This window comes from Accipiter gentilis, chromosome 23, assembly GCF_929443795.1.
Source record: "Accipiter gentilis chromosome 23, bAccGen1.1, whole genome shotgun sequence".
Lineage (NCBI taxonomy): Eukaryota > Metazoa > Chordata > Aves > Accipitriformes > Accipitridae > Astur > Astur gentilis.
Window position 1 is genome coordinate 14,607,422 of NC_064902.1, and position 21,887 is coordinate 14,629,308.

The window sequence follows — 21,887 nt, forward strand, 5'->3', positions numbered from 1 at the left end:
TCCCAGGGATGGTTAAGGGATGGTGGTTTTCAAGGATGGAACACAGAGATAATATTTATCTTGTGTCAGCCTGAGTGTGGGCATGTGCTGTCTTTTGAGGGCCATAGAGAACCTTTTAATACTGTTCTTTTTCATTTAATAACCTTTCCTGAGATATACATGATATGATTTACCCATAGAGCGTAAGCGCTTGCTTCAAAGTCTCTATTATTGCAGTCCGACCGACATTGCTCCTTTCCAGACATTTTCTGGGCCTCATGTTGCAGTATGCATTTGTTCTCATGTTAATGGTCTGTTGACTCTGAAATACTGCTTGTTGATCCCTTGTTTCTGTGTATTGTCTCTTTACACCTGTACTGCTGTGATGTAGTTTCAGGAATTTTGGGTGTGACAAATTCAGTAGCTTAGGCTGCATAAATCTCCCCAGTTCTGCTACAGCCCCTTGATAACAGCAGTAGAACTGGTTGAAACAAGTCAGACACTGATTTGGTTTAAAGATAATATCTTTATTATTTTTGGCCAGTTCTGTCTTCTAGTTTGCTGGGTAGCTGTGCAAACAGTTTCACTTGCGTTTAGGACAGGTGGTGGGAAGTGGTGAAGAATCTGCTTGAGTGGGCAATAGAAATGCTCATGAAAGTTTGATTACAAATCTGAATATTGAGTGACAGTGGATGTGCTTCAGTCTGAAAGGCTGGAAGATGAGCACTGGCAAACATTTAACAGCAAAAGGTGTTAATGGAATACATTTCTAGAAGGGAAGCAGTCCATAGCATTGCTGTTTGTTATGATGACTCATGCCATATGGTTTCTAGTCCCAGGAACTTTCTACACAGCACAACTTGTTAACTAAAGCAATGCAATCAAATTTGTGTTTGCTGTGAATGGCCTTTCAAAGGACACTGCAGTCTCTGTGATGTAATCCAAATCAGTCATGCTGAAATTCAAGTTAGTCGTTTCTCCTTCAAGTTGAGTGTATGTTGAAGTGTACATTTTATGAACTAACTTCTCCCAGTTAGTCTAAACAAGATAATTACTGTTATTGTGTTGCACAATAACAGTGCTGTTCTCTGGATGTACTGACTGTTAGCTAGAGGGTTTATTTCAAGTTCTGGATGCTTTAATAAGGAAGTAGCTGAAAATGCAAAAGAAAACCTTATGCCTCCAAAATGGGCAGATGTTTAGAGAACATTTTTTTTTTCTCCTGCAATAAAACTACCTTTCACTTATGTTTTAATTTGAACCTGTTGGAACTTGGTTGAAAGCTTCTTCAAGTTTTGAGCATCTGTGCAGGTTTATGTGTAGACGTGGCTCAAATGGCTAAAAATGGCTCAAGTTTGGACTCAAAACTTGGCTCTGTTGTTCAAACCACATTGTCACAGTGTGTCAGTCATCTTGCTGCCAGCGTGCTTATGATGACTTGTGATCAGCCCCGTTTGACGTGGTGCACGTGGCCCTACCCACATTCAAATTGGAAAGCGCCTTAGTGTGCCGATGGCTTTGATCCTTTTGATCGGGTGTAAAGGCAAGTGTCACCATTTCAGGAATGCTTTGTGAGTAGAATTCATAGAAGAAACTTCAAGTGTTAGTTCTAAGAGAAAAGCTAGTGTGCCTGATTTTTTTCATCAGCAACATTGTAGTTTTAGCCATACCAAGCAAGTATGCTATTATTCAATGAAAGACTTGCTGGCCCCATGGTGGGACTTTATTTGTGACAAGTGATGCATCTGTAGCTTGTATCTCTCCCTTCCGGTTTCCTTGCACTTACTAAGGATATTTACCTCTGAACCAAAATTGCTTGTGGTATCAGTGTGGTGAGATGACTCTCAAAAGGGGAATGAGGCTGTCAGTCTGTCTTTCTGGTTTGGTTGTGGTTGTGTTAGAATCATGGCATCTCAAAGCATCTTGCTGATGGCAAAATGAAGGCTGACATGGAAAAGCGTACCCAACAGAAGCTCTTGCCTTTGTCCTGGCCTGTAACCAACCAAATCAATGTAGTGCATGGGTATGTGCAGAGCCAGAGACACTGACGAAATGGGAACGGCCTCCAGTCTGACATGCCCTGGGGAAGGAACGTCGTTCAGGGTGTTTCTCATGCATTGAGAGGTGCTTTGTCTGTGAACAAAGACCTTGTGAGACTTAGCTTGCAGCAGAGTGCTTGGTATAGTTAATGCAAAACATACTAAGAAATAAAATGATTGCTGGTTTCAGCTGTCTTTGTAATAACAGCTGCAGCTGTAGGATTGAATGCGTGACCTGCTTTGAGGGGAAAGGTGTCTACTAGGAACGTAGGCTCTCATGGGCTTTTCTCATTGACTAGAATGTTTTGGGATGGTTTTGTTGCAGATACTTGGCTAAATAACATCTTTGAAATACATTGTTTACATCGTGGCAAGTGATTCTAACATAACTTCCCATGTATCTGACATTCTCCCTTGAATGTTTGATTCTTTTTTTTCCCCACTTGCACAATTCTTTGCTTCCTTGAAAATATGTTATTTTTCTTTGCGGCTATGAGCTGTGGCTAGGATCAGATGGGATACAGAATACTGTGGTATGGGTTATTTAAAACTTCACTGCATCTTCTCTAAATCCAATAAGCCCATAAAATACCAGCAAGCTCTCTTAAACTAGAGGAAAGTTTGGAGGCTGCCATTTTTGCTTCCCTGTGGGAATGAAGTAAAAGAGTTGCACTTAACTTTAGCTATCTTTTTCTGTGCCAGTTGTTCTGAATCCTTCAGTACGACATGTGTTTCATAGACACCCATATGGTGCATCTTTTCTGCCCTTCACCTTTCTGTAAGACAATTTGAATGCTTTACTTGAGTGTCTCTGACCCATGCAGCATAAGTGTAAATACAGGTGTTAGTACGACAGGAGGTGTTCCTTGAACTGAATGGATTTTGTCTTCTGTGGCTAATCTTCCTGCAGATTTCTTGCTAAATCTCTCTAAATGCACTTTAATCCTGTAAAGCTTGAATTATGGCATGTGCAACTGAAGGCATGTGTGTTGTATGTGTTCATCAAGTATAATGCTTATAGCATGGAAAATTGTGTTTTGTTACTCAGAATCAGACAAAGTGTTGTATATGCAATATGAAATAGTCAATCTGCTATCCTCATATTTGTCAGTGAATAAGAATGTATTGATTTTTGTACTAACTTTTCAGCTAACAGTATCTGTTTTTCTTACTTTGACACGAGAACCGGATGATTAACTTGTGTCCTCTCTCTTTCTCTGCTGTCTTCAATAGAGCATGCATCATTTTGAACGTGAATTTTCGGAAAAGTAAGCTAATGCTGATTTATCTCTTTAAAGATGCTCTGTTTCTGTATGGGAAACTTGAATGCAAATCTTGAACTTGCTTAGTATTGGGAGGGAATAGAAGAAGATGATCTGAACTTTCTTGTGGATTCTTTTAATGAAATACAGCATCTTTAAAAACTCTATCACTAAAATGATTTTCTTTGTTTGCATCCCATTCTCAGCCAAGTTTTTAATGCTGTTTGCACAATTACTGTCACTTTAAATTCATAATTAAGTTTTTGTTTCAATTCAGGCATCAAGTTTACAGCATCTGATTTACTTCCTATTCCTTTTAACACACTCTTTTAACAAAAATGTCCCTGTAAAAAACCCTTGGTAAGTTCTTGTTTGAGTGTTTTATTCTTACAACTGCATGAATGAGTAAAATGTGTGTTTGCAGGCAACTTCTTCCAACACGTGTATTGGAAAGGTCTAGTGATAACTGAGCACTTGTCTCAAACGTTTGGTTTTTTTCTAGTAAATACAGGAGAATATTTCACTGTTGGGCAGAACAATATAATTTGTAGATATAACTGCATATGAGTACACAAGTGTGAACTAAGATTTCCTTTGCACCACTTGTGTCAAGAAGGGAAGGACAGCTTGGTTTTGATTGACTAACAAATGAATGGATTTGAAGATTTTCAGAATCATGCTCTTAATTAACAGGTTCCATATGTAATGCCCATAGCTAGTCAGCTATGATTCTAAAACCTGTGTGTATTTAAGGCAGAGCTCAGGTGTAAGAGTATCATTGTAATCGATCTCCCAAGAGTTTAACTGTATGATGTTGTCGGCAGCTCAATTTCAGTAAAAGCGGGTCCTGAGGAATTTAACAATTTTCCAGGAAGGAAGGTGGCCTCTCCCCCTACTTCCCTGTCTTTTCTACGCCCATTGTAAAATGACCAGACCAAAATTTGAAGATAACACATGGAATCTTGGCCTAGTAACACTTAGGGATCCAAACACTTTGTGGCTTTTATGCCGTTCTCTCTGTTAAATGTGTACCTTCTTTCACTGTATATGTTACTGTTGTATTTGTGTTCCATACAGAGTCCTCGCCACTGTTTTCATGGTCATTCCCTATTGCATCTTGTAAAACTACTTGCACGGCCTCTTGAACCTCACCTTGCAATTCCAGCCAAAAATCTTGTCTTTGTTCTCTGCAGTTCTTGCATCTCTTTCAAGCCATTTCATTTATGATTAGCTGGTCTTGGCTCTTTTACAGCAGTTCATCTGATCAGTTTGGTGATGGCGTTGGTACGCCAGTCCTGCAGTGTTCTGCTCTGACCACTTTAACCACAAAAGTAGTTACTTGAACTGTTCTTGGTCTTGTTCTTCCTTTGGCAAAGCGTCAAGTTTTGGTTTGCTGTGCTTTGCTGGCAATCCATACACATGTTCCAAACAGGACTCTAACCTAGGGGATGGTTTTCCAGTGTTTCTAATAATAAATGGAGTTCTACATCTTTGGCTAGTGTAAAAAGTAGATTTGGATAGGTTAGATGGCCCCAAGGCATCAATATGCAATTTATTTCAGTTTGTGCTAACACTGTGTGTAATGTTTTGCTTACTTAAGAGAGCAGTTGATCCACATGCAACAGGCATGTTAAATTGTTTCAGTTGATCTCTGATATTTCTACTAGGACTTGAGTATTTCCTCTGGAAGGGAGGAGAGTGAAGATGAGCCCAATATGTACTTCCATGTTTTGTTGTCACAGAAGGTTTTCACGCCAGTGAGAATTTCTCCTGAAGAGTTGGAAGTGCTACAGTCACAGCATGTATTAATGTACACTGGCAAAATTGGATGCTTTGTGTGAATATTCCTCATTTTGCACTTGCTCCCATCTGGGAAGTATCTCTCTTCAAAGACTGGTATAAATAGAAAATGAGGGAGCTTTGAGTTATGACTTTCATCTAGTATAACTGCTTTTTGTATTTACAGCAGTTACTTTTTTATTATTACTTGTTAGTCTGCGAGCAAGTGTTACTGAGGAGCGCAAAGAACTTGGCCTGCTTTTTGTTTTCTGTAGCTGAGCTTTATCCTTCATTGAATACCTCCTGAGTCCATGTGGCATAATGTCCTTTAACTGCTTGGTATTTGCGTACTTCATAGCAAGCAGTTTTACTTCAGTAACCATAGTCTCTTGGTTGGCCTCATGTTGTTTTGCTTTGTTGTCCTTTAGTATCATAGTTCTTGCCACTTACCAGTATATTCCTCTTTGTGGGTTAGAGCTAGCTACTGGAAGCAAGTGTGACTATAGGTACCATTTGTTTCTTTAGTCTTACTATGGAATAATCATCTAGGTGATGGGAGTTAAAATTCATTGTTGAATAGTTCGAAGATATTAATCCTTATGCCCGTACTCATTCCAGAATATGCGAGACAAGACAGGCCAGTCATTCCCCATATAGCTGGTGATGGGCTGCAAACGCCACCTTCACGTGCATGTCCTGTGGAACCTCTGAAGCCTTTTGCTTTTACTCCTGCCTGGATCTTTGATTATACTTGTGTAGAAATGATGGTGCAGCGTGCAGCAGCAGAGTTGCACAAGATCAGGGTGTTTGGGAAAGCTGCTTGGGGCAAATAAGGCCACCTGCCTGGATCCCAGCTGCCAGGAAGCACCTCCACGCAGGCCCTCGCTGCTGGGCTAGCTGCCCGCATGCACCGCTGCGGGCTCCGGCTTCCCCGGGAGTCAGGACGTGGAGGCTGAGGCATGATGAGGAGCACGAGATGGACATGACTGAGGTAGAGAGCAAGGGCCAGAGCGCAAAGGTGACTGGTGGGAACACGAGAGGCTGGCAGGCGGTGTGAGTGGCAGATTGTTGTGATTCGTTCAGCCTGCGAAACCGGCATTTGTTACGACATGTTTGGTGAAAGTCTGACAGTACTGTGGAAGTGTAAAACCCTTCCAGAAAACTCTATCTGCAGTTAGTACTTTAAAATGGGAGTATAATCGGACCAAGCAGTCATCACAAATACTACAGCGATGTGGTCCTTCCTAAGAAAGTAAAGTTAGTCATGTAAATAAGCAAATCTTAGTACCTGTTCTTCCAGTCTTTGTTACTGTTCATGACCCAAAGAGCAAACTGCTTCACTGGGGACAAACGAGAAGCTGAAGCTGGGAAGTCCTGTTCAGTGATCTCCATTTCCCTCAGTGTAAGATCACATTTGAGTCATGTTTTGCATCCCCGAGTACTGAGGCACTTCGGGTTTCATTTCAGCGGTGTCTCAGGTGACACGACTCACCTGCAGATAGAGGGATTTGATCACTGGCATTTTTCATCTGTTCTGTTCTTCACACTCCACTGGCATTCAAGAAATGACATGACTAGTACAGGACTGACCAAGTCCAGCTAAGCAGCCGCAGTCCTCTGCGGCAGGACCTCCTTGGCATAATCAAACTACATCTTCTCTTCTCAACTCAACAGGAGCATCGTCGATACCCCCAGCACCACCACCGCCGCCCCTGCCACCAGCAGCTCCTCCTCCTCCTCCGAGTACAGAGGTGCCAACGCAGCCAAACCCGCAGCCTGATGTCAGTGCAAGCCGAGGAGCCTTACTCAGCTCCATTCAAAACTTTCAGAAGGGAACTCTGAAGAAAACACAGACGTGCGACTACAGTGCTCCCAGGATCAGCTGAGGCCGCTGGTCACACCAGGATTGAATTCCCTCTCCCCCTCCTGTGCTGTCTAGGAACCAGACCCTCCTGACCAGTGACTGATCCACCAGCATATAGCGGCTAATCACGCTGTAGCTCCGTTTACCCCTATTTTGGCTTTCCTTGAGTAGCAGCACTGCCCTGTCTGAATTGCATTGCCATACTGTGATAAGTACTCCATTCTTTACTTGGTTTCAAGAACTTTGTTCTCTAGCTACAGTTTCAGGGGTACAGCGACTTCTATATAGCTGAATAAAAATCTGAAAATAGGAATGACCATGATCATGGTGAATTAATGCTTTTTTTTTTTCCTAGTTCTATTCCACCCCTTTTTTCAAATTACACAAATGTAGTTTTAGTCTGCTCAGTTTTTCAACTCTTTTCATGCACTTGTAACTCATCTTAATTCTTGCTGCATTGAATGAGCAAGTTTTGTTCCAGATAATCCAACTCCTCCCAACCCTTAAAGTATACTGCACAGGTGAGGGAACTAGAGAATTAAATCTTATTCCCACCGTATTTGCTGGTGGAATAAAAATGCTGTCTCATTAAACTTGTTTAAACGGACATCCTACCTGTAACTCTAAGGGAAAGTGTTTTTATATAAGGAGACAGTTGAAATGGGATTTAATAGGGCACTGGGTTGTTATTCTTGATTTAGTTAAATGCAAAGTTACTTCAAGTTTATTCAACAGCTTAAACTTTATTGAAAGATCCTTTTTGATTTAAAACCTTAAAAAAATTGCACTTTAAAGGATTATAGATAATCCATTTTTTAAATTCAAGTACATCAGTGTTTTGTTACTATGCAGAGAATGTCTGTACAAAGTTTCATGTAACCTGTGATATTCAGTCATTTTTATTAAAACGTTAATGGAATTCCTTCAGCAGCGTGGTGGTGGGTATATTCCGCTAGGATTGCACCTGCAACCCAGACTTCCTAAGAACCTAATAGCACTTTTGCTAAAGAAAATACTCTGAAAGGTATTCGTAGCCCTTAACTAAAATAGGACCTGAGCTCTTCTGTCTACTTACACAGGTAAGTATCTCCTCTCCAACAGTTCAGCAGAAGGGCAGCCTACCTGGAGTATAGAGCAAGCTCTGCTGCACAGGCTCCTAGAGGCAGCTCTCACTCTGTACCAGAAGCTGCTGAACAAAGGCTAGCAGAGCTCTCCCTGCCTGACAGGAATAGCCCCTTAGCTAAACCCTGGTATCTGGTGATCTGCCGAAAGGCTGCTGCCACTGTTTCCCAGCTCTTCAAACACAGTCCAGACCCAGGCTCAGCGCATGTGCGTAAAATAACTTATTTTGCATTTGAAGAACTGTAGTTTGAGCATGCCATTGTTAGCCCGTATGATGAGTTTAAAAAAATAATACATAAAGCAAAGCATCAGGGCAAGTATTTTTTTTATCACTGTATGTGGCAGCTAGTGAAGAAAAATTCTGTAGCGTTTCCCATCACCTACTGAAGAGGATCAGGATCTTCATTTAAGCTCTTGTGCGGAAGCTTTCCTGCTTGAGCGGAGTGCTCTTTGAAACTAAACATGTTAGCCATCTCTTAACCCATACCGCAGGCTTCCAAAACCCACTTCTGTACAGATAGTTGCACTTAACTGTTGAACTGAAAAGCAAGGCTTCACTCACTCCAGTTTGATCATTCACCTTTAATAAGCCTTGCAACCATGGGCTCCTAGAGAGCTGTACAGCATTCCAGGGCAGGACTCGGGGCCCTCTCTTGCTCACTGCAGTTCTTCACTCAACTACCACTGCAGCCAACAGTTTAACACAACTGGTCTGGTAATTACAAGCCAAGCAGAAATGGAGGATTTTTTCCTCATTCTGAATTTAGAATAGGATTTGTCCACATAGGGTAGCACTAACCCACCTGTACTGTTGAATGAACAAGCATTACCACAGCATTGCTTACATGAAGTGTGGCTTAGAGGGTAACCCCATATAAATATTCTGGGAGATCACTACACTTTGCCCACTGTACAAAAAGTTCATGTAGCTATACAACAAAAGTTACGCATACAACTTGCCCTACACCAGTAATACTTTGTGAAGCAGGACATTAAAACATGTATTTACAACTTAGATATTCAAAGTTTTCTTCACTGCAAATATTATATCCTTCACTTGAGGTATGCAGTTATCTTCTAAAATTTTTGCATAAGGCATAGGAACATCTGCACCGGTAACACGCACAGCTGGAGCATCCAAGTAGTTAAAGGCAGATCCTGAAACAGAAAACAGTTGTCAGGTTGCCATGCGCTACGGTTTTCTCTCAATTTCTTAATCTTAATCCATTTAAACAATTTTGTTCCTGCAGCTCCAATATTCCAGAGAGCTGTTCCTGCTTGTTCATCTTCATGCACTATGGTTTAGACAGAAAGTTTCGATCTTACTTCTCACACAGTCGAGTTTCTGGGATAAGAATTACTCGCAACAGAAGACTAGCTCGATCCACCCTGTGAAAATCTCTAGAGCAAGACAGCTAGGCTCAGCCGCCTCCTCAGATACAAACCCCTAACTTTGCCTTCATTTGGCTTTATCAAGAAGTTGTCAGGATTTAGACTAGGGAATGAGATCAACATGTACATTGCAAAACTTGGTACCTTCCATGATCCTGGCACAGATTTCTGCTCCTACTCCAAATTGTGGCCAACCTCCTTCTACAGTTACAAGATGGTTTGTCTTTACAACGCTGGCTTCCACTGTTTCAATATCCATTGGTCGAATGGTACGCAGATTTATAACCTGGGGAGGGGGGTGGGGAGGAGGAGAAAAGGGAGTTTTGCTATGATTTAAGCCTGTCGGTTACCACTGTTTGGGTACAGTGACCTTTAGCACTTTCATCTATTCTGACTTTGAAGACAAGACTTAATAAAATTTTTAACATTTTTCTGGCAGAGACTGTGCGGAACAGTTTCTCCTGGCTCCCGGAAAAGCCCAAGTAGGTGACTCTTGCTCTATCGAGATACAACCATACTAATACATACTGTCATTGTTCTGCTTACCCTACAGCTGGGTCAATCAAAATCGTTAGTAGTTCTGCCTTAACTTTGTGATGAAAGGGTCAAATGCAGAAACATGAAATGCACATGCTGTTAAGGCATTTACAAATATAAGAAGCTTGTAGTTAATAACACTGAAGTTTTGCAGAGCCTGAACAGAAAGTCCCTCTGCTTTTTTCCCCACTTCAGGGAAAGAGACAAACAGAAACCCCACCCACCTCACACTCTACACCTTCTTTGGCAAGTACAGCAGCTGCTTCCAAACAGTGTCCAACAGGTCTTGAGTGTGACACTAACGTAACATGGGTTCCTAGAACAGAAACAAGTGTTAAAGAAGAAAAAAAACCCCTAAATGTAAAGTTCCTTACATTTATTTGAAATGCTAAGTATTCTGCACAAAGAGTGGTAGCGAAGGACTATGCTAAGACACAAACTTTACCCTTTAATTCAGGGAACTGAAGATATATTTAATATAGTTTCTAGATTATCCTTTTCAAACATTCATGTAATTCAGTGGTAAATCATAAACAAACGGGCTGAAATACTACAGTGATCTCTTTTTGCATTTTTGACAAACATTACATAGGTGAGGAAAAAAGTTTTTCAGGCATCACCTACTCTACACTATGGAACAAATCCCTTAGAAGGGTATAGCTTTAGATAAGATATGGAGAATCAGGTGATCTTTCCTTGTACGGGCAACAGAAAAATAAAGTATACTACTGGATAAAATAACATTGGAACATTGAACATTTGACACACTTTTCTATGTCGCATGACAGCAGTATTCTGAATAGCTAAGAAGTTAAAAAAAAAGTCCCCAAGCAGTTCGGTTAATATGGGAACAAACTGTATTCTCAGCTTACCTTGCCTTTCTATTTTAGCTTTTCCAATTGGAACAAGAAAATCCTTTGACTGTGCCTGTTCAGACATTTCAAAGGGAACACCATACAGTAATTCATTTTCCAGCATCACAACTAGAAGAAAACATACTTCGATTAGCATGTACATCTGCAGGCACAGGACTGCACTTTTGATTAACGGTACTGCAGCAGACTAGTTCAAGATACTAAGCCCATCCAAACAACAAGGACTTGAGTATGTTTGCAGAAGCAATTAAAAAAATACAAACCACAGTCTTAATGCTGAATTATTTAAAAAATTATCTACAATTACTCTTAAATGATATCAGGTATTTAACTTCTGGTACATGATGGTAGAATCATGAGTTTCAGAAAGGTCTTAGATTTTGCATGCATATTTGTGAAAAATAAAGAGAAAGGTTGCCCTGCTTTTAATTAATGACATTCTGAATTTATCATCTGAACTTCATGATCTGTAAAAATGAGTTACATAGACACTGTATATACAGGAACTCCTCCTGACTCATCTTCATCCTTTTTAACCCCTTTATGATAGATTCATAAATGCTTCTAAGTTTCCTGATTGGTACCAAACTAGCAGTAAAGATATGTAGCTGGCAACAGCACAAAATTAGTCTACTGCTAACAAGGCAAGTGACTATTAGGAAAAGAATACGTACTTCTGTGCCTTTGTAAGTACCCTAAAGGTGCAGTAAAGCAACCTTAAGTATTTTAGGGTTTAACAATCTTGTGTGTGTTTGTTTTAAATGGGGCAGGAGGAGAAAACGGACATTCTTTTCAGGATCGAGTGCTAGGTGTTGTCACGATCTGCCTGTGTTCACCTGGATTATCATCCCGTATTGATGCTTTCAGCAGACCTTTGGCATCTTCTGAGCTCCAAGGACTAACAACTTTCAGTCCCGGGCAGTGCCCGTACCAAGCGGCGAAGCACTGCGAGTGCTGAGCAGCGACTCCAGCTGATGCCCCGTTGGGGCCCCGGAAGACAATGGGAACAGCAATTGATCCTGCAGACATGTAACAGGTCTTGGCAGCTGAGTTTATAACCTGATCGATTGCTTGCATGGAGAAGTTGAACGTCATGAATTCACACACTGGTCTCAACCCTGCCTATTAAATATGTTAAAGTACGTATTAGTATGTTTTTACATAAACCCAATTTATTTTTAGTTTTTAAATCAGAAGGAGAGGAATGCAAATTTACAAACCATAGCAGCACCGACAGCGATTCCTGTGAAGCCCATCTGAAAGAGAAGGGAGCCAAGGAGTGAGCACGGGGCCGGGGGTGGCGGGGGAGCGGCTGATGGAAGGGACGGCCAGGGCAGAAGACAGGGCAGCCTTACCTCCGATATCGGGGTGTCGATCACCCTCTTGTCCCCGTACTTCTTCCAGAGACCCCTGGAGATCTGCAGGGCAGGAGAGGGCAGTCAGGGCCCGCCCGAGGCCCTTTCCCGGCCCGGTAACGACATCCACATACCTTGTAGGCGCCATCGTACTGAGCCACCTCCTCGCCCAGCAGAAAGACGCGCTCGTCCCGCTCCAGCTCCTCATCCAGCGCCTGGTTGAGCGCGTCCCGCACCGTCACCTGCGAGACACCGGCTGCCGGGCAGGGCGGGGGCACGGCCCGCAGCCGCGGGGCTCCCCACCCGCCAGGGCCGCGGGGAGTCGAGCCGCGCCGCCTCGCCTCGCCTCACCGCCCACCCGCCCCGGGACCCGGCCGCCTCCCCCGAGAGGGACGAGCCCCTTTCCCCCAGCCCCTCCTTCGGGGCAATCCTAACTCCCCGCGGCGGCCCCGCTACCTGTATGGCGGCGGGCGCGGAGAGGCGGATCCCCCTGCGCTGCTGGAGCAGCCGCCCGGCGGCGCGGCCCCGCGGCGGGAGGCGGGCGAGGCGGGCGCCCAGCGGCGCCAGGTGCCGCAGTGCCGCCGCAGACGCCGCCATCTTGGCCGTGTCCTCTAGCGCGGAGGGAGCGGGGCGCCGCGCGCCGCCGGTGACGACGAGGCCCCGCCCCCCCGCGCGCCCTGCCCGGCGGCCTCGCCCCGCCCTCCGCGCTCTCGCGAGAACCGGCGCCCGCGACGGCGGGAGACGGGCGGCGCGGCCTTTGCACGCCACTTCCGGTTCCCCTTCTCCCCACCCCCCCTCCCCGGCGGCGGCGGCGGCGGTGGTCGGGCCCGCCAGGGACAACCGTCCGCCCGCCCTGCGTTGGCGGGGAGGCGCATGGCTCGGGCTCGAGCGCCCCGCCCGCGGCCACGGCTTCGCCTTTTGGCGACGAGGTTTACCGGGGCCGGGCCCCTCTCAACCCTCCTCGGTGACGCCGACGTCCGGGCGCAGGGCGGAGCGCGGCCCCCCGGTTAGCGGCCCTGAGGTGAACGGGGGCGGGCGGGCGCTGAGGCGCTTGGCGGCCCCCGCCCCTCCCCCCACACCTACCGGAGGAAGGGGGCGCGGCCTTGGGGGCGGGGCTCGCTTAGGACACACCCTCGCTCCGCCTCCGCCCGCACCGGCGGCTCAACTCCGGGCTCGAGCTCCGTCGTCCCCGCCGCCGCCGGGCTCTGCCTCAGCTGCGCCCGTGAGTGCCGGGCCGGGCCGGGCCGGGGGGTTGCGGGGCTGGGCGCCCGGGGCCTGCCCTGGTTCGGGGCAGCGGTGAGGGGCCGGGCTCCCGGGTGGGGCGGGGTGCCCGCAGTCTCCGTGGGGGAGCGCCTTAAGGCGGGACGGCCGCGTCCCGGGTGGGGGGGCGAGGGGGGCTGGGCTCCCCGGGGTCAGGCTCCCGGGGCCTTTTCGGTGCTGGGGGAGGGCTGCGGGGCGGCAGGATGCCGGGGCCGCGGTGTTAGGGTGGGGGTGGTGCCTGGGTCCTGTTCCCGGTCGGGCTGGGGGAAGGAGCGGGGAAGATGCCGGGGTGGGAGCCGGGGTGCCCGGCGGTGATTTGTGGCAGGGAGAGGCTGGGATACGCGGGCTCTGTCCCGCTCTGCGAAGGGAGTGGGTCCTCCTGCCCCACCGGGGAGCGGAGGCAGAGCTGGGATACTGGTTTGGGGTGGGGGTGAGGGTGTGGGCTCTTGGGTCACTTGCAGGGAAGGGGAAGCAAAATGTCTGGGTTCGTTTCCAGCATCTTTGCTGAATCATTGTGATCCTGGGGAGGGTTCTTCCACCATGAGCTCTCTGGCTCCTCTGTGATGGAAACTGGCACTTCCCAGCTCCTGCTGCAGGCCTGGGCCCCTCTCTGGCCTGGGCTCGCAGGAAGGATTTCTGCCCCTGTCTTGCTGTCGCTCCTTGGTCCGTGCATGTGCCAAGGCCCCTTGGTGTGTGCGGGGAGGCTCAGTGTTTCTGACCCCTGCCTTCTTCCAGAACTGTTTGGAGACACATTTCCGCATGGAGACAACTACTGGTTAGTTTCACAGAAGCAAAATACATGGGTAAAACCCAACCGTCATCATGGGTGCTGAAAGCCTGGGTGCCTTGGGTTGCTTCAGCAGCGCAGGACCAAGCTAAATACAAGTGTCTTCCTTTGGCTCTCGTGAGAGGAGGGCCAAAATGATATCGTGATGTGGGCGCTTCAAACAAGTAGCAATTAAAATAAAAGTTGGGAACCTGGACTTAAACCAGGATGTCATAGAGCTCCTCGGGGGAGGGAAGGAAACTTCAGGAGCTTGGAATTTATAGTGAAGCAATTAGACATAAAGGAATGAAAATGCTGAGTAGCTGGCGTGAGCGTTTTTCCCTCCTGCCTGAGGTGAAGACTAAATATTAGTAAAAAGCAACTAAAGAAAAGCAAGAACTAAGTTAATTTTTAATAAACTTACGTTAGTCATTATAAACTCAACACATGTAGAAGGTGATGGGTGCTTTCTTTAGTGAAGCTGATGTGCCAAATTACCAGAAGATTCGGTAACTGGTTGTTTTAAGAGCTAGCCTCTTCCTCACTCCCTTGGTTAGAGTAGCGTGGTGCTAGAGCCTCATGGGTTCACTCTGTAGACTGTCGTCTCGCTGTACAATTTGGTGGAGTACAGTCATCACTGGTGCTAGCTTAGTTTTTGTCAGTTCAGGTGAGTCATCAATAATGATTTACAATAAAATCTTGCCTTTCAAATGTTATGACTGGCTGGGGAATAGAGAAGGCTGTCCATGTACAGCGTAACTGTGCTGAGGGCAGGAGTTCCTTCTCATCCTTGGAGATCTAAATGTGAGAGGCAGGGAGCTTACTACATGGGTGAGTAGCTTGAAATACCAAATATATTTATCTGTATAAGTGGAGTGCTAGCTTTGCACTTTTTAATTTTTAAGTTACCATTGGTAGAATTCCTGTCAACTCTTTATTGACCTAGAAATCTAAGGTAACTATTAAGGTTAAACAGTTTTTGTGGAGGTTAAACAGCTTGTGTTGTAATATTGACACTAAACTGTCCACTGAGGACTAGTGCCACAAGTAAATCCTTCAATTCTTTTGTTGGAAAAACTAGATGAAAAACATTCAGAGCAATTTGGGTGGTGCGTTGCCTCTTGACTTTTAACTGTTAGTTGTATTTCTGCTCCTCCTTCAAGTAGCTGCATATGACAGCAGTGCAGTGGTTTTCTCCAGGTGCAGTGTGTAGCCTGTGGCCTTGACCAAATGCAGTGCTGCTGGCGTCCCCTGGCCTGTCCTGAGCCCATGTGTGTTTATTCACAGATGCAGATGTTCAGCTGACTCTCATTTGCTTTCTCTGAATTTCAGCTTGCAAAATGGTTGCACGTTAGCATCTCTGTTCTGGGAGAAGTCCTGCTGAAGTTAATGGAACTACCTGTTGCAGTAGTGTTGCTGGTAAATAGCCTTGTAATCCTCTGAGTCATAACATATGAAACAAGAGTGAGTGTTCTATAAATGCAGTTATCCAATTTGGTGTATTAAGTATAAAATGATGACTTGAGTGCTTTTCAAAGGTACTTGCTTCTCATTGTGCCTTTCTAGTTTTGGATGGGCTTGGTGCTGGGCTACAGCAGCAGCTGTGATGACCGTGTTAATGCTGCATCATATCTTCTCCCTGCTTGCAGGAGCAGCTTAACGAAAGCAGGACTGTGGTTTGACACAATCAGTGCACTTCTGCTCTTGCCAGAGAATGACATCCTGTTTGGCTTAAATGGTGTCAGCAGTTTGTCTGGCTGAATTTCATCTTAAATGAGTATTTCTTACGGTTATTAAAGGCAGGCTGTCTTGGGATATGGCTACATGTCATCTGTTATCTGCTGTCTGGACACAAGTAGCCGTGTTAGCGAGGCTGTCCATGGGTGTGGTACGTTGTTGTGTGACACAGGGACAAGAGCTGGCTTGAGGCTGCCCATCCCGGGGTATGGATGAAGTATGTCTGCCCACCCCCACCAATGCATCACTATTTCATTTATGAAGAATTTAAAGCATTGTTGAAAGAGTGTATGTCATGAAGGGCGTATGTCCCCACCCTTGTTGTGATGTGGTTTGCTAGTCCTTATCTCGGGTTGTACCTAAACAGAGCTATTTTTGCCTGTGAAGTTGTCTAGAAATTCAGAGCTCCCAGACTGATGAGGGAAGCAGCGGGTAGTTGTGATCACACTCAGGCATTTTGGGATGGCATCCCAGTATCATCCCTTTGCATTGTGCATCTTGCTCCAGCACTGGCTTTGCCAGGGAGGTTTGTGCGTGCCTAGTGATTCTGGATTACACAAAGGGCAGCGAGACTTCTCGATGACACTTATATGTTGAGGGCTGGGTTTGTTTCAGCTAATTGCTTTTGTAAATTATTCACTCCGGTGTTACATAGCAGTGCTGTGATCAAAGATTAGTTCATGCCATCGTACAGACAGGCGGTGTCATCTGTTTCTTTCCCTGATAAAGAAAGTCTTGATTCATCTGTCATTTGGACTTAGATGCTGACCAAAATGACATAGTATCTGTTTACCAGTTTAGATAACTCTGGTGGACATCTGTCTGCCTTTGAAATATTCTGAATGTATAATTCCAGTTAATTTTGTTAAGACTGCAGAGCTCTTCCATCATGATTACTGGTGAAGTTTCTGGCTGGCTGCATCATTTCACTTTCAGGTGAATGTTCTTGAATATCAGTACCAGTCTCTCCTATGTTTTCAATGCATCTGCATGTTATACTGGTGTTGCGCTTGAACAGAATAACACCTGTAAGTGCTGGAATTTAAAAGGTCTGGGCTGTTGATAGAAATTAATGAGCTGTACTTGAGTGACAATTCCAAATAAAGAAAACCTGAATGAATTCACTTCTTGATTTGGGAGCGTTAAAAAAAATAATTACAGAGGCTGGCAAAAGAGCTGGCGTTCCAGGTTCATCTGCTGTCGGACTGAGGCGGGAGGGTGTGCTTTAATGTACTTTCTTGAGGCATTCTCCATCTCTAATTTGTAAAAATAGGATCCTGGTATGACTAGTTCTGTATCTTAGTATTCCTTAGTCTTCTGTTGTCTGACCTCACAATTTTCATACACTGATTTTGGTTTTTTTACTCTTTAATACATCTGAGATGCAGCTGCAGCTGTGGTCGTGCTGCTGGCCCCTGAAGGCCAGACCTGCTGGATGCTGCTGTGCCCAGGCTGTGGGTTTGGGCAGGGTAGCAGAGCCCAGAGAGGTGGGGTGTGCTGCCTTGTTCAGTGGTGAATGAGACCAACCTCGTTTGCTAGGAATGAGAAGGGCAAGTAATCTTTTTGGTTGGGAATTAACAGCGAACGTTCACTTGTTTTGGAATGTAGGGCTCTGGCTTGGCTAAATCTTTGTGCTGCTTTTAGCTGGGTGACTGTGTATTGAAGTTTGCTAGTAAAGAGGATGGGAGCAGAAGTCTTGGTAACTCTGTGGTCTTTAAGATGTAAAAATAAACAAAGCTGAGAAGCTGTACCCTACTTAAAACAGACTGACCTAAATTTTCAGCAATTCTAGCAGAGAGGCAGGCTCTGGGTAGGGATAAAGGCTTACTGATGACTGGCTTCCTTGTCCATGCATCACTTGACATGGTTGACAGGCCACTTTTGGAAAATCTCCACTGGTGTCTGGGGTCACTCGCTGCCCGCCCTCCCCTTGAGTTGCACAACCCAGGCTGTGGCTTTCCGTTGCTGTGCTCGTGTAGAGAGAGTCCCCTTGTTATGCAAGTCAGCAGTTCAGCATCTTCTGGGAAGTTATGGCATGAACCACTTCTCAAATTGCTTTTGTTGGAGCATTGTTGAAAAGATGTTTGATGTCCTCTGGCTGGTCCCTAAAGAGATTTTGTTTGAGAGTACATGTGTGTCTGTGAGGTCCATTCATACTCTTTTATTTGTAGATTGATGTTCTTGCTATCAATTGCAGTTCTCCACTACTGAATTATTAATTCCGCAGTGAGATATTTTTTTTTTCTTCTTACTCTTTGTTGGCTTTCATGCTTGATTTATTCTTCTCTGTGGTTTGAAACTAGAGCATGGGAATTTTGACTAATATTAAGAGATCACACGTATGACCTCAATGGTGGCTAAATAAACTTCTTTAATTGGGAAAAGGACATCTGTCTTTCAAAGTACTCACAGTTGCCCAGGTGAAAGGTTGTCCTTTTGTGAATGTATATTATCCTCAGAGGCACATTGCTTGTTATTTAATGAAACTGGGATGGTCAGACAGCTGGTGGAGTGATTACCCCTGTGCTCCGGAGGCAGTCCTATGAGTAGTGTGAAGGGAGAAGGAGGGAAAAGCTTGTTTGTAGATTCTTCTGCTAATGTGGCTTTGTAGCTGAATGCTTTCATGGCAGAGAGCCTGCCTTTGATTAGAAAGCATTCCCCTCGGTCGTTCTTGTAGGTACTGATGGTCTGCCATGTTTTGTTCTTTGTTTTGTGTTTCTGTGTGTGCTTTTTCCTGCAGGGAGATAATAGGAGGCGAATCGCGTATCCTTTCAGCAACCTTCTGTTAAACTTGGAATACCACAGTTCAAGCAATTGAACAGATGGATAATGGAGACTGGGGATATATGGTAAGTGAGCTTGTGTAAGTGTGTCCTGTGCAGTACAACTGGGCTTTCAAGATCTTGCAGTAAGAATCCTTCCAGATCTGTGTAGATCCAGAGCTTCAGTCATGTGAGAAGAAAAAACGTGCATGTTACAACAGCTTGCTTACACTCTCTGGAGTGTTTCACCTTGCGTGCTATTTGTGGGGAGAGCTCCAACTCATGTTTGCCAGGTGCAATCAGTGAGTACTTAACTGACACCTTACGCTCACTGTTACCATTTTCCTAACATGCAAAAGCTGAAAAAGGTTTGTGCTTCCTGCGTATAATTTTAAGGCCTTTGTAATTTTATTTATAAAGAAAAATATTTTTCCTTGTAAACCGTGTCTCAAACTAGACAAACGCATCTTATTTTTTGCCTGTTCTCTTTCTCTAAACATTCTGCTGCCATGCATATGTCTCTTTTCTCTGGCTGGCCTCAGTCCTGGTTGTTAGGGTTGGTGGCCAGATGGGATTTATGTTCCTTTTTCTCTTGCTTCCTCATGTGCTATCTGGAAGCTGATGCAGACTGGTTTGTGCTCTGCCCCCCTCTTCTACACAGCATGCTTATTTGCTAAGAAATATTTCTTTTTAGAGTTAAAAGCTAAAAGTTCTTTTTTGTTTGCTTGTTTTAATGATGCCTCTTAACCAGAGCATGGGTGATTTTGATTTTGAGCTCTTGGTCCTGTGTCTAAACTTGCACTGTCATCCTCTTCTGAGGGAGAGAAAGAGGCTTAAGATTTGTTCAGCTGATTTTTTTTTTTCTTTCTTTCTCTTTTTTTTGTGTGTTTTGTTTTGTTCTAGAATGAGACAGATTGTGAAAGTAAGGAACACTGATGGGCCTCATTCAGACTAACTTGTTCTTCAGGAAATCTCTCTGTTCTCATTTACCCATCTGTAGAATGGGAAGAAAACTTGTTGCCCAAATGCAAAACTTGCTCTGTGACAGTAGCGCAGTTGTTAAGATTTCTAAAGCGTTCTGGAAATGTGCATTCTGAATGTTAAGTATCGTCCTGTCTAGTTGCCAGTTGTGCCTTGTTGCTAGGTGGCTTGGATTTGTTCGGGTTTAAACACCGCTTAAAGGCTTCAAATGGGAGAAGCGTGATTCTCTGCAGAGCCTGCAGTTTTCAAACAGTATTTGCCATGTATGTCAGTGAGCCGATCAAATCTTCTTGTGGTGGCTTGATAAACTCTGCGATTTCTCTCTTTCTAGATGACTGATCCAGTCACGCTAAATGTGGGTGGACACATGTACACGACATCCCTCACAACTCTAACGAGATATCCTGACTCAATGCTTGGGGCCATGTTCAGGGGAGACTTCCCCACTGCCAGGGACTCTCAGGGCAATTACTTTATTGACAGAGATGGACCACTTTTCCGTTATGTTCTTAACTTTTTAAGGACCTCAGAGCTCACTTTGCCACTGGACTTCAAGGAGTTCGACCTACTTCGGAAGGAAGCGGACTTCTATCAGATTGAACCGCTAATTCAATGTCTTAATGACCCCAAGCCGCTGTATCCTGTGGATACCTTTGAGGAGGTGGTGGAGCTGTCCAGCACCCGGAAGCTTTCCAAGTACTCCAACCCGGTGGCTGTAATCATCACGCAGCTCACTATCACGACAAAAGTCCATTCGTTACTGGAGGGCATTTCAAACCACTTCACAAAGTGGAATAAGCATATGATGGACACCAGGGACTGCCAGGTTTCCTTCACTTTTGGGCCATGTGATTACCACCAGGAAGTATCGCTCAGAGTCCATCTGATGGAGTACATCACAAAGCAGGGCTTCACGATCCGGAATACCAGAGTTCATCATATGAGCGAGCGTGCCAATGAAAACACAGTGGAGCATAACTGGACTTTCTGTAGACTGGCACGGAAAACAGATGACTGATTCTGACTCCGCAGGAGCCACTTCAGTGATTAGCAACTTAATTGGACAGTAAACCCAAGAGAGTCTGGATTTTGACTAAAGCAACAATGTGGGCTTTTTTTTATACGACTATTTATTGTTTATCAGTAAGGACTGGAGGAGTTTCGTTCTCTAGCAGCTCTGTCCTTTTGTCCTGTTCAGAAAAAAACCATGCATGTGCCTGTTCAGTCAAGACACCTTTTTGTTTGAAAGAGGGAGTCCGAAGAATTAGTACAATAGGGTATTTTGTGTCATTAACACAATTCTCTGACGCAACTTAAAGTGCTAAAATTACCTCCGTTTAAATGGTTTCTAATCCATCTAATGCTACGACACTGGGAGCAAGAAACAAAAAGAATTTAAAATGCAGTTGGGAAAAAGCTGCTATCATGTAGACTAATTTAGTTTCTAAATCAATAAACACTATTGTAATATTCTAGGAAAAATCCCACCCTTTAAAAGTACTTGATAAGTACAGTTTCTTACAGTTATGACAACTGTTTCTTTCTATGCATATAAATCAAGCAACCAAATATTATCTGTAGCCATGGAAATATAATTAGAAATATTTATATTGGATTCTAAATGCAAAATGTCCCTGTGGTAGAATTCATATTTTTAATGCCTGGTGCAATATTATTCCCAAGTGTAATGCCTGCCAGCAAGAAGCTAATAAAAATGTGAAATACAGAATACTATTTTGTATTTTCTTCTTGTCTTCTAAAACTTCTAATAGTTAAAAAACCAAACCAAACCAAACCCCCCACCCAAACCCTGTTTTTTTTGTGCTGCCAAGTAGTTCAGATGCTCTGGTTCCATTCTCCTCCATTACTGATGTACTTTGTTCCTTTTTATATTAATCAGTTGATTCAGCTGTCCTCATTATAGAAAAAGCTTGTGTTTTGAAAACTGCATTATGACTAACAGAAAGATGTCAAGTATTTGTACTGGCTAAAGGGATAGGGATGGAGGGAACACAGAGCCTAAATACTTGGAGCTGCTCAGTAGCATTATCTGGTTTGTCAGTGATTTATCTAGTGACTTTATATAAATTTTAACTGTAGAATGCTGTTCCGGATGTTGTTCAAGTCAAGGCACTCAAGTTTTGTGTGTTTACTTAATTTCATATAGCCTTTTCTGT

The 21,887-nt window shown here is 44.5% G+C and overlaps 3 protein-coding genes across 19 annotated transcripts in view; 2 read left to right on the plus strand and 1 right to left on the minus strand.

The window, feature by feature from the left end:
• Positions 1-7,808, plus strand: part of PXK (PX domain containing serine/threonine kinase like) — a 37,413-nt gene extending 29,605 nt beyond the window's left edge. For 6 of the 13 annotated variants that reach the window (XM_049826701.1, XM_049826702.1, XM_049826703.1 and 3 more), the window contains one exon: positions 6,734-7,808. In XM_049826701.1, coding sequence (XP_049682658.1) covers positions 6,734-6,945 — 212 coding nt within the window. In that variant the 3' untranslated portion in view covers positions 6,946-7,808. Of the gene's footprint in view, positions 1-3,251; positions 3,287-3,557; positions 3,641-4,947 lie in introns of those variants that run through there. The other 7 variants (XM_049826706.1, XM_049826709.1, XM_049826712.1 and 4 more) reach the window with 5 other exon arrangements.
• A 606-nt stretch (positions 7,809-8,414) lies between these two features.
• PDHB (pyruvate dehydrogenase E1 subunit beta) lies at positions 8,415-12,855 on the minus strand. The gene is made up of 9 exons (XM_049826718.1): positions 12,661-12,855; positions 12,339-12,446; positions 12,205-12,267; positions 12,070-12,105; positions 11,686-11,971; positions 10,847-10,957; positions 10,199-10,290; positions 9,582-9,723; positions 8,415-9,203 (listed from the first exon to the last, which is right to left on the minus strand). The coding sequence occupies exons 1-9, from the start codon at positions 12,799-12,801 to the stop codon at positions 9,058-9,060; spliced, it is 1,125 nt and encodes a 374-aa protein (XP_049682675.1). The 5' UTR covers positions 12,802-12,855; the 3' UTR covers positions 8,415-9,057.
• A 342-nt stretch (positions 12,856-13,197) lies between these two features.
• Positions 13,198-21,441, plus strand: KCTD6 (potassium channel tetramerization domain containing 6). 5 transcript variants are annotated; one of them, XM_049826723.1, is made up of 4 exons: positions 13,198-13,426; positions 15,563-15,649; positions 18,708-18,816; positions 20,042-21,441. In XM_049826723.1, the coding sequence occupies exons 3-4, from the start codon at positions 18,790-18,792 to the stop codon at positions 20,726-20,728; spliced, it is 714 nt and encodes a 237-aa protein (XP_049682680.1). In that variant the 5' UTR covers positions 13,198-13,426; positions 15,563-15,649; positions 18,708-18,789; the 3' UTR covers positions 20,729-21,441. The 5 variants fall into 5 exon arrangements, with proteins under 5 accessions (XP_049682680.1, XP_049682676.1, XP_049682681.1 ...); XM_049826724.1 differs by lacking the exon at positions 13,198-13,426 and adding an exon at positions 13,905-14,239; XM_049826719.1 differs by lacking the exon at positions 15,563-15,649 and having other exon boundaries at positions 13,199-13,426.
• Positions 21,442-21,887: the final 446 nt, after the last annotated feature.